The 11,878-nt window shown below is 35.4% G+C and overlaps 1 protein-coding gene across 1 annotated transcript; it reads left to right on the top strand.

The window, feature by feature from the left end:
* Positions 1-802: 802 nt before the first annotated feature.
* Positions 803-11,878, top strand: LOC107572502 (uncharacterized). Its single transcript, XM_016258925.1, has 6 exons — positions 803-833; positions 5,616-6,350; positions 7,909-8,163; positions 8,238-8,495; positions 9,688-10,056; positions 11,805-11,878. Exons 1-6 carry the CDS (start codon positions 803-805, stop codon positions 11,876-11,878), a joined length of 1,722 nt encoding a protein of 573 aa, XP_016114411.1.

Genomic DNA, 11,878 nt, shown 5'->3' with positions numbered 1-11,878 from the left:
TTGTGTGAAATGTGAGCCAAAATCATCACAATTAAAAGAACCAAAGACTTAAACTACTTCAGTCTGTGTGCACTGAATTTATTTAATACACGAGTTTCACAATTTGAGTTGAATTACTGAAATAAATGATCTTTTCCACGACATTCAAATTTATTGAGATGCACCTGTACATATATATGTGTGTGTGTGTGTGCAATATATAGTGCACCACACCAGTGATACATACGTTGATTAGATTATATAGATTATATATTGACTATATTCCATCAATAAATACCCCATATCATCTGCTCTAATTTTTATCTTGGCTTCCTTTGTGTTTTATTAAACACACTGTTACAGTCCCCAAAGAACACAAAAACAAAATAGCAAGACTCCAACTAAACACTGATCACCACCGTGGTGACTTCAAATGAGAAACATTACAGCTAAATCAAAATTAATCCTCAATTAGGCATACTAAATTCTACATTCTAAACCATTTTCAAATGTTTCAGCCCTGTCCAGTTATTTGCAAATGCCGGCTCAATGGAAATGTTGAGGGATCCTATGCAAAGTCACTCTGTGAATAGGTTGTTGTTAGAGATCAGACTGTAGAGCTCAGGATCAGATCAGCACCATCAGTGGACAGGAGAGTATTGTGCGCAGAGTGAGTATTTACCTTCAGCTGATTTATCTGAAGAGTCTAGTTTGTCTTGCTGGTTCCTTTCAGGTTGTTATTTGATGATGTTTTCGTTACTCCAAAAGGTCTTGACCGGACCTGAGATTGACAACCAGCGAATCAACAAGCAGCAGATGTGAGATGAATACACTGTGGCTGCCGCTTCTCCTGAGTAAGTCTGTAAACTGACAGAGGTTTATATGCTTCATACTTTTGTGGAAAGCATGATACACTACCATTCAAAAGTTTGGGGTGAGTAAGACTTTTTTATTCCAGAAAAAAAAAGAAAGACATTAATGCTTCTATTCAGCAAGGATGCATTAAAACTGATCAATAAATGCTGTTATTTTCAACTTTCTATTCATCAAAGAGTCCTGAAAAAAAGATGTATCATTGTTTCCACAAAAATATGAAGCAGCACAATAATTTTCAACGTTGATATTAACCAGAAATGTTTCTTGAGCAGCAAATCAGCATATTAGAATGATTTCTGAAGATCATGTGACACTGAAGACTGGAGTAATGATGCTGAAAATTCAGCTGCGCATCACAGAAATAAATGTTAAAATATACTACAATAGAAATCAGCTACTTTAAATCATAATTAATAGTTCACATTATTACTGTTTTACTGTATTTTTGGACTTTTCAAAAACATTAACAAATCTTAATTTTTCCAAACATTTTGCTGGTAGTGTATGTATACCACTTTATTTGAGGAATATTAAATATTAAGAGGATGTCTTGCATGTTTCGTAAAGTTCCAAGTAAATATATTCATTTACAGGCATGAGTGGGCAATTGACTGAAGAGGACCAGAGGTTTAGGTACGTTCAAATATCTAGAAATCTTTAATAAACGTGTGTTATCCTGGCACACTGGCATTAGACAGTTGAATTAGAGCACATTTTAGGCTTACAGAACTGTTAATGGTTCACTAGCTATGGATGTTACTGTAAAATCAATGCAAATATATGGAATATCGCTCATCATTTAGGCTTGGTTATGCAAATCTCAGGTGAGCCAGGGAGTTTTTCCAGAAGGTTTTTGAGGATGTAAATGCAAAAGATATGAGTGTGGAATAAAAGAGGAACAGGCACACAATTGCTTACTCATGCCTTTAAATTAATATATTTACTTGGAACTTTTACGAAACATGCAAGACGTCCTCTTAATATTTTATATTCCTCAAATAAAGTGGTATGCATACTTGTAATGTAAGTAACATTACTTTTTTTTGTCAATGTAATGGTATGACACTTTGTAACGCTTTCTAGGTGAACCAAAAAATATATATATTAAAAAAAGTCACACTTGTACTCCTCACAATCAAATAAATACATGCTCGACGCTTCACCACAATGATAAATCCCCAAAAACAACAACATAACAGAAACTATTTTAAATACCAACATAATATAACATTAACATTACCAGGTCTCCCCATTTCATCATTATGCTGAAAATGCTTAAAATAACACTTTATTCAAATTTGCAAAGCATGATGGGAAGATTGAGCTGCTTGATTAAAACCTACCTGGTCTGATGGCATAAACGTACCTGGGTGCACTTTTTAGCGAGACACGAAATACGTACCAATAAGTACATATCACTGCAGTTTCCAAAAGAAATTAACACTAGAGGCAGTAAAACTCCAACACCTTTTATTCCTTTTCACACAAATTTACAGAGTTTCGATTAATAAAGCATAATTTTTGCAAAATTACTTGAAGAATATCATGTTATGACTTCAAAACAATATTAATATGCTGGGAGATTTGAAAACTGATGCTTTTGAATGTTAGCATCACACGTATCCAGTTTCATATCTATGGGTTTTCATAGATGTTAGGTTTGTTCGGTAGCTCACGAGTATTTAGACGTACTTGAGAAGTAAGGAGCTCCGGTTCAAATCCCGTGTAAGTACGGTTCAACAAAACACTTCAAATCTGCATATAAGGAAGTTCAAATGGCGCGGTTGCATCAACAAATGCCTTTTAATATCAGTTTTGCATTTGTTAACACTATCGGGTAGGTTTAGGGTTGGTTTTGGTGTAGGGCTATTTTCAAGACGATCATTAACTTTTAGCGACAGTCCCCGGATATTTGAATTCTGAACCGCCGCAATACGTACCTGAAGCAACGTAATAAAAACACAGCAATATGTACCTATATCAACGTAATAAAAACGTGCCAGGGTTCACGTATTGAACCCGTGTTTTAGCACCACTCTGTGGACATTTCTCTTTGAAACGGCGGCAAAACATGCAGTAAGGTACGTAAAAACGGTGCTGCAGAAAAGTACCCAGAGGTACATATTTTTACGAGACCAGGTTGATTAAAACATGTGCCTTCAACATGAAAACATCGAGTTAAGCAAGAGCAACTATTTCAAGCTAGTTTAACATGATGCAATCATGTTTAAACGAGAAACCTGATACAATGGTGTTAAATCAAAATGAATTATTTAAATAAAGTGAACAGCATCAATACATTTTTTTGAATGTAAAATTCCCTCAAAATACAAAATATTAAATCTTTCCCCGCCAGAGTTTTTGCTCATTTTTACAATTCTTTCATAGCTGATGATCAGAACACAGACAGAGTAGATCGAGTCCATCAAAACGTTAGCATACTTGTGCGTAAGCAATCTTCTATCCACTCCTTCTGGTTTACACAGATCTTCTTATCCGCTTATTTTTGGGTCCTGAGATGCTTTACTGTATCTGTACTATTAAAAGCACCCCCTACTGTATAACAGTGTAACAGGGGAAGACAAGATGTCTCCGATTAAGCGATTGAGGACAGCTTTGTTGTTGGATGTAATAATGAATATAGCAGTCGTCATTTACTCCCTACATCTGAACCGCTGAAGACGCAGAGTATTAACGTTACTTTCGCTTTTGAAGTGAATGGGACGTTCCCCGATCTGCCTAAATGCGTCTATGTTTGTGCGAATCATTCGTGTTCCAGCTTCTTTCTTCCAGAAAGCTTTTATGAATCTTTGCAAATTGTCTTTCCTAATAATGTACTAGTTAGCCAGTTTCGTGGCTGAAGTTCACAGTCTGCTCGTCACCGCACGGAAGAGAGGGGCGGGGGCAGCAGAGCTCATTAGCATTTAAATCAACATGGACTAGAACCGCGTACTGAAAACAGAGCTGATTTTGACAGGTTTAAAAAGGTGCACTACCATTGAGAAATTTTAACCAAAGTATTTTATGGACTTTTAATTAAGACCCTAAAGAATTATATCAGTAATGGCGCAAAACACATGTATCAATAAATCGCTTCCCCAACTCAAACATTACAGACTCTTTCAGGTCCGTAAATGTGAAAGCATGTCTCAACAGTCAAAATTAAACTACTTTCTATAAAAGGTCCAACATATTAAGAATACGTTTAACTAATGATGGGAGAAATTAAGCTTTTCAAAGCTTCGAATCAATTGAACTAATTGTGTCGCAAAATGATTCACTGTTTCGAAGCATCTGAAACACCACACATTGTGTACTGCTGGTCAAACAGTGTAAATGCAACGAAAACTCAGGCCAAACATGCATAAAACAGCTTTTACAAACCCATTGCAAATGTTTCATTGAAAGTATAATGTGTTATTTTGCAATTAACAAATAATCTAATGCTCTGAAATATTAAGTGTTTATATTATATGTGCTCTTTTTCAGGGTTTGTTGTCTTTGTTCTGTTGATGGCTCAGTTAAACAGAAAAATAAGAGACTATTAAATACTATTATTCCTTTTAATTATACAAATGTTTCATTAAAACATCTACAAATTTGTAAAACTGATCCGAGATCAGGTAATAACTAGACGCTTGTTCAATGGTGGGGGATCACAGAGATCATCGCCCCCAGTGGTGAACCACTGAAATTTCAAAACGGTTATGATTTAACGAAGCCTCATTAGTGAAATCATGTGACTTTGGCAGTTTGATACGCGCTCCGAACCACTGATTCGAAACAAAAGATTCGTAAATGTTCGTAGCTTCATGAAGCATTGTTTCAAAAGCAGCCATTTCTACTTTTACCTTGAAGTTTAGCTTACCTGTCAAGAAGAAACTCCGCAAGTTTGTCGTATCGACTGAAACCTAAACATTAAATCAAATTCTTCCATCTTGTAAAAACACTGCTTTTCTGTCATGACAACTCTCGGAGGGAGAGGGCATGGTAATGTACATGACAATGTTAATGTATTTGGTCTTGGCGGAATAGATCTGCTACGCTGCTGCTGCTGCTGCGGCAGAGCAAGTACCGAGACTTGCTACTGCCAATACATCCACAAAATGCTGCTGTGAGCATGTAGGAAATACTGCACATATAACACATATGAATAACCCCCATAGCATACATGAATCACCTCGTAGCAGATCTGTACAGGTGGAGCTGGGGAAGGTGGAGGGTTTTGAAGTGTGCTGCGAACTGCTACAGCAAACAAAAGCCAGGTATTTGAATACTGAGAAGTGAGCTCATTGGCTACTGATACAGGAGAAAAGCAATCAGCTGTGCCATGTGATAAGGATGTCATTAGGTCAGATTGAGTTAGACCTATCGGACTGCGCCATCTAGACTTTCATGCCAGAACTCTGTATATGTTTGCCCTTGTATTACGCCGTTGTCTGTCTCTGTGTATTTTGGCAAGTCTTCGAATTTTGGCTTGCACTTCTGTAACAGAATCTGAATTTCTTTTTCCCCACTGGACAAAAACACCCTCTGGCTCCGCCTGCTACAGTAGCCACGCCCCCAAACTATCGCTATTGTCTGTGCAGAGGTATGTAAATATGTAGACTGACAGGGAGGTAGGCCACCCTGTCATCGCAATTGGATCGAGAAGATATATATATAGTATGAGTATGAGTGTGACCCCTAAATGAGGAGCACCAGAATGTATTATTTTTAATAACGACAACTTGTTTCTTTTCTCAAATTATTACATTCAGGCTCAGTCATTTGGGCAGAGGAGCAGTATTTTCCTCAGTCACCCAATGCCACATGGGACGAGGCCAGACTCTACTGTCAGTCCTGTTTCAAAGAACTGACGACCATCACCAGCAGAAACGTCCACCTCATTGTGCAGAACTTCTCTTCGGACAATTGGGTTGGACTCCGCAGGCATTACAATGGCTCCTTCCCATGGGCCGCATGGTCCAATGGGGATCCTGTTACATATCAGAATTGGTACCCTGGTCATCCAGTTCCAAATAAAGAAAATAAACTAATTCCTATATGTTCCTCAACTACACAAAGTCCACTGAGCACCCTAATAACTACCCCAATGACCTCAACACAAACCTCCACAGTAACTGCTTCGGTAACCTCAACATTTAAAACGAACAAAGAAAACGACACATGCCCTATACTGTCCGAAATGCTTATTTGCTTAAATATGACATGTGATGATCTTGAAAGTGCCATGGATATGTGTAAGAGAACACTGACTGTTACCCCAAATACTACAACATACAGCACCACCCCTAAAGTCACAACATTTAGCACCACCTTTAATGCTGGAACAAATGGCACCACAACCGAGAGCACCACCACCAGCAACTGCGTCTTCGAACCCGAGCCAGATCCTGAACAGTACATCGAGGACTCTTGTGTGGTCCTGCTCAGCTTCGGCATGTGGAAGGAAGACGACTGCAACAGAAGTTTACCCTTCATCTGTTATGAAGGTACAAAGACTTTGTTTTAGAGCACAGCATCGTATTGTTAGATTCATATTGTTGGTACTCTGACAATCTTAAAAAGAAAGGTTCCAAAAGGAGGTTTTCATAGCAATGCCAAAAATCAAACTTGGTTGAGGGCTGTGGGCCATAAGTAAATGTTGCATTATGTCCAACTCTGTTATATTCAAATGTCTTAAATTTAAATTTTTAAATAGTTTTTAAATGATGAATTAAAATTAATAAAGAATAATAAAAAATGTTTTTATGTTTTAAATATTTTTAAATAAAATTTAAAAAAAATTTACATTTAAAATAACAAATAAAACAAACAAAAATATTAATATAACAATAAAAAAACTAAATATTTATATATATATATATATATATATATTTATATAACAAATAATGTATAACAAAAATATAAATCAGAAATGATGATATGCTTCATTTGCATTTTTTTCTTGTGATAAAAAAGCTTTCAGTGAACAGAAACATTTTTAAAGTTTAAGAACATTTTAAGAATCCAAACCTTGGTGAAAGTTTCCGTGGATGTAAACGCTTCTTCATGGAACCATTAATAGCAAAAAGAACCTTTATTTTTGAGTCAGAAGAAAAGGTTCTGTGTGGAACCTTAAAGAGTTCTATCAGGCGTTTCATATAATAATTAAATAAAGTTTTAATTAATTAATTTAGTTTTAATTCATTTTTTATTTTAATTAACTAAAATATTCTGAATTAATCAGCTCATAAACATAATCAGCAGAAAAAATTCATTTTTTTCAATACATTATTCAATCATTTAAGACATTTTTTATGACAGCTTTATGACGAAATTAATTATACATAAAATATAAATAAGATAATTGCACAAAAAAAAGACAATAACTCAGGTACCTAGCTATTTAAATTAAAGAACTTTACTAGTATCTTCCAAAGGTACCTAGTAAATGTGATATTTTGTTTACTGCGATATAAAAAATTTTTTTTAACAAATTACTTGAACAGCAGTTTTTCAAGTAGTTTTGGAATATGGGAAAAACTTGAAAAAATGTATAAAGTGAACAAAAATAATGAAACATGACTATGATTATTATAAATATTTTTAATGTGATTATTAAAAAAATATTAAACCATAAGAAATGTATTGCAATAATGCTATTGAAATGTAAAATGTAAAAAGTATTATATGAGTATTGAATAAAAATAACTATTACATTGAAAAAAATAACAATACTTAATTTCTTTATTTCAAACATTCTTATATTTAGGGACGCACCGATCTCGATTTTTCATGTCTGATTTCATGTACCTTTTTTTTTTGGCAAGAAAATGGGCCTATTCTGGTAATTATATATGATGATGATGTACAGATCTCAATTTTGTAAAATTGACCCTTATAACTGGTTTTGTGGTCCATGGTCACAATTGCTCTTTTAAGAACTGTTCACTGAATGGTTCTTTGAGGAACCCAAAATCAAACCTCCTTTTTGAACCTTTATTTTTAAGAGTGTAATCAACTTGTACGTTTCTGCCGATATACGTCATTGCATCTATCTGTCCATAGAGCGCTTTTTTGGCCAGATATACATTTCCGATGTGAACACAAGCACAGGCAATCTGAGCTGGTCTGAGGGACCCGGTGCTGAGAACATCAGTCACTACAGAGTGGAGGTCACTGGGGACAAAAACCAGACATTTAACCAGACTGACCTGTTCGAACAGATACAGAATCTGACAGCAGGTACTCTGTACAGAGTTCAGGTGTTTCCTGTGAAATGTGGCAGGGATCTCAATCCGCAGAATATCTCCTTCTACACCCGTAAGTAGACTCGGACTTCATTGTGCGCAACATGGTTTCAACACGACTAATGACCCATGCCGTCCCTTTTTTAGTGCCCTCTGATGTGCAAAATCTGACAGTGGTGAGTGTGACATCTGTTAGCGCCAACCTCAAGTGGAGTAAACCAGCTGGAAACCGTGACTTCTACTCAGTAACGTTCATAAATGCATTGAAAACTGTGGAACAAAAGTGTGATACTGAAGAGTGCACTATTACGGATCTTATTCCAGGAACCGAGTATAAATTCACAGTTAAAGCTGTAGTGAATAAGACGATTGAAGGTGTGCCATGCAACGTTACTGATTACACCAGTAAGTGCAGACAGTTTCATGCTTGACTCTATCCATCCATCCAAAGCTGTAAACATTTCCAAATAAAGCATCGTTTCTTAGTTTTAATCATATTTGAGTTTTAGTATAGCTATATTGATAAATGAGCTTTTATTTTTTATTTTTAGGTTAATTCCAGTTTAATTTTGCTTTGCCATTTTTTTTAAAGATTTATTTTAGGCATTTTTATTTTTATCAGGATAGGACAGTATATATCAACAGGAAACAAGGTGGGGGGGTACCTACATAAGTACATAAGTTAAGTTTACAATTTAACTCATGTACAAAACTGAAATATCGCATTAAAACAATTGCTCATAAAGCACCATCTCCATCTCATATGTTCAATGTTATTTTAGCATTTATTATAGTTTTATTAATATTTTGAATAAGATTTTATTTTTATATTTTTAGTATTTATAATTACAGATTAGTAATTTTGCTATGTGCTATTGTCATTTTATTCGTTTTAATTTATTTTATTTCAGTTTTAGGTAGTTTTAGTTTAAATTTTTTTTCCAGTTAATAATTTCAGTGCTTCATCTTTAACTTTTTTTCATTTTATTGCCAAGGCAACATTTACATTTTTATTTTGTGTAAGTTTTTCAATTAATATTAATATTTTATTATTATTTTTTTTTTAATTAACAGATTTTTTTTTTTTTTTTAAGTTTTCCGTTTCAGATTTCCGTTAATGATAATAGCCTAACCCTAGTTGAAGAGAATAAAATTGGCGCAAAACACATGTATCAGGAATAGCATTAGGGGAAGCCACTCTTTCATGCATCATAAATATCTTGTGGCTGTGAGAGTGCGCTGATGAAATGCAATAAACTGATTTTGGCAACCAACATCTGAGATGCTGTGTGATGCGACAGGTCCGCTGGTTAGTCCAGTTATCCAATCACATCCTCCGTTGCGCATCAAGGGATTTATTCAGTAAATGTGTTTTCATTGTAGCTTATACGCATGTCGTCTTGTCGGATAAAATGCATTTTTTTTAAAAGAATTTATGCACAACTTGGATAAATAAATAACCTCAGATTAAAAAAAACAGGCTAAAACAGGTGGATGGAAACATAGCTATTGTCAAAGTAACAAGCATTCCTGTGACCACAACTAATTTTGAATGTTTTTGATAGACTAACTGCTTTTGTTGGTATTTACTTTTCAGTACCTTCAACTGTCAGAAACCTAAGATCAGCAGACAATGACAGCACAGTCATAATGGCCTTTTGGGATCCGCCTACTGGCAATCATTCAGCTTACCGCTATTGTCTTAAAGAAGTCAAACACAGCCACAGTTGCACTTACTGCAACATCATATCAGACAGCAGCATTACAACAAACGACAACATTACCACAAACAGCAGCAGTACGACAGCAAAATTCAATATTACAGACTGCAAAACAATGGATGGAACAGAAACATTTATCAAAGAGACTTATATATCAGACGGCAGCAAGTTTTGTCTGTGTGTGGCAGCGCTAACAAAGAACAACAACCTGTCAGGAGAAGTGGTTGTAATCCCAGCATACACACGTGAGTCTCATTCTCAGTTATTATATTCCTTCCCTAAATTAAAGGCATTTCATGTATCATGCATGTACTGTAAATTCTAATTGACCATTTCCATCACTAAGCTGAATGCGAGTTGACAGTCAAACAATTATGGAAGATTGTTTCCATAATGGAATACAAAATTAAACAGGCAATTGCGAGTTCACATTTCAGACTTTTGTTCTAGCAAGTGTACAGTTGCAATGCAGCAATTTGCATGAAAATTTGACCTGATATTGGCATTAACTCAGATAAAAATACATTATTACAACCCATAAAAAAGTTGTGTACTGAAGTGAAATGACACAGGAAAAAATATTTATATTTCTTGAGTTAATGCCAATGTCTGTTCAAAACTTTATGCAAATTGCTGCATCATAACTGTGTTTTAATTTAAAAAATGTTGACGTGTTGATTACTTACAGTATTTCCCCCACTGTATATATATATATATATAATTATTTAATTTTTTTAGGTTCTTCTGAGATATCTGAAAACGTAATTTTTTAAAAATATTTTTACATATAGATCCAAAAGTATTTTTTAAAATAAAAATATATTGGTAGAAAATATATACAGTATTTCTATATTTTTAGTTTTTTTGTTGTATATTTCAAAATATATTTGGGGGAAAAAAGCAACATTTGCCATCATTTTAAGAGAACTATTGAATGCTAATTTTCTGCTCATTGCTCAAAAAACAGAATATGACCACCATGGATCTCTTGCTATAATAGAACACTCCCACCGTGTGCTCTATTGCATTAATGCATCGATTCAAGAGGCGCAGCCCACATACAACGTAATGTGAATGTGAAAGTGATGTGACGTGTAGCCAAGTGTGGTGTCCCATACTCGGAATTTGTGCTCTGCATTTTAAACCATCCAAGTGCACACACACAGCAGTGAGTAGTGAACACACACACACACACACACACACACACACACACAGAGTCTGGTTCACTATCCTTTTGGGGACTCCCCATAGGTGTAATGGTTTTTATACTGTACAAACTGTATTTTCTATCGCCCTACACCAACCCTACCCCTAAACCTACCCCTTACAGAAAACTTTCTGCATTTTTACTTTCTCAAAAAACTCATTCTGTATGATTTATAAGCTTTTGTACCCATGGTGTAAAATATTGACACAAGTCCCCATGAGTTGGTGTGCATTCAGGTTTAAGTCCCCACCAGTGTAGAAATACATGTACACACACAGAGCAGTGGGCACTAAGTGCATGCACATACCTATAGACTGAACACGTAATACATCTCATAGCCCTATGATTCACCCCATCAAAATCTCACTCCTGCCAGGAAAGCGAATTTGTCAGCCTTGGTTTATTCAAAGAATCAGCCCTCCTTCCAGACGTTCTGAATGGCATCGTGTCAGATAATGTGAACAAAAACACACATTTCTCTTATCCTACATGTACAAACGTAGAGTAGTGCGAGCATGAACGCTCAAACACAGCTTTCACAGGTCAACTGCTCGTAATAAACACTGAACTGAGTTAAGGACCGTTCAGATATACAAAAGAAAAAACAGTACACAGTACATTGTCTATGACTGCTAAATAGGCGATAAATAGGCCATCACTTCAAAATATATTTAAGAGTCCATGCGTCCATGATATACATATAGTGCAAAAAATATATGCAAAACCATCTATAGAGCATCAAAATGGACAGTATTCCTTTAACATTTGGGCAACACATCTCTGCAGATGGGCAGCATTTGCAAACGAAACGTGTGATTCGTGTGACGTTCCTCTGGTGCTCCACCGATACGGGCCGATAA

This window comes from Sinocyclocheilus grahami, unplaced genomic scaffold (genome assembly GCF_001515645.1).
Source record: "Sinocyclocheilus grahami isolate Dianchi unplaced genomic scaffold, SAMN03320097.WGS_v1.1 scaffold1764.1, whole genome shotgun sequence".
Taxonomy (NCBI): Eukaryota; Metazoa; Chordata; class Actinopteri; order Cypriniformes; family Cyprinidae; genus Sinocyclocheilus; species Sinocyclocheilus grahami.
Note: the sequence above shows the minus strand (reverse complement) of the source record. Positions and strands in the feature narration are given on the sequence as shown.

Excerpts from the sequence above, each read along its gene's own strand:
- LOC107572502 (XM_016258925.1), top strand. The coding sequence starts at position 803 with ATGAATACACTGTGGCTGCCGCTTCTCCTGA. Across the intron at positions 8,164-8,237 it reads GAATATCTCCTTCTACACCC|TGCCCTCTGATGTGCAAAAT; the intron begins GTAAGTAGACTC and ends TCCCTTTTTTAG. Across the intron at positions 10,057-11,804 it reads TGTAATCCCAGCATACACAC|ATGGGCAGCATTTGCAAACG; the intron begins GTGAGTCTCATT and ends ACATCTCTGCAG.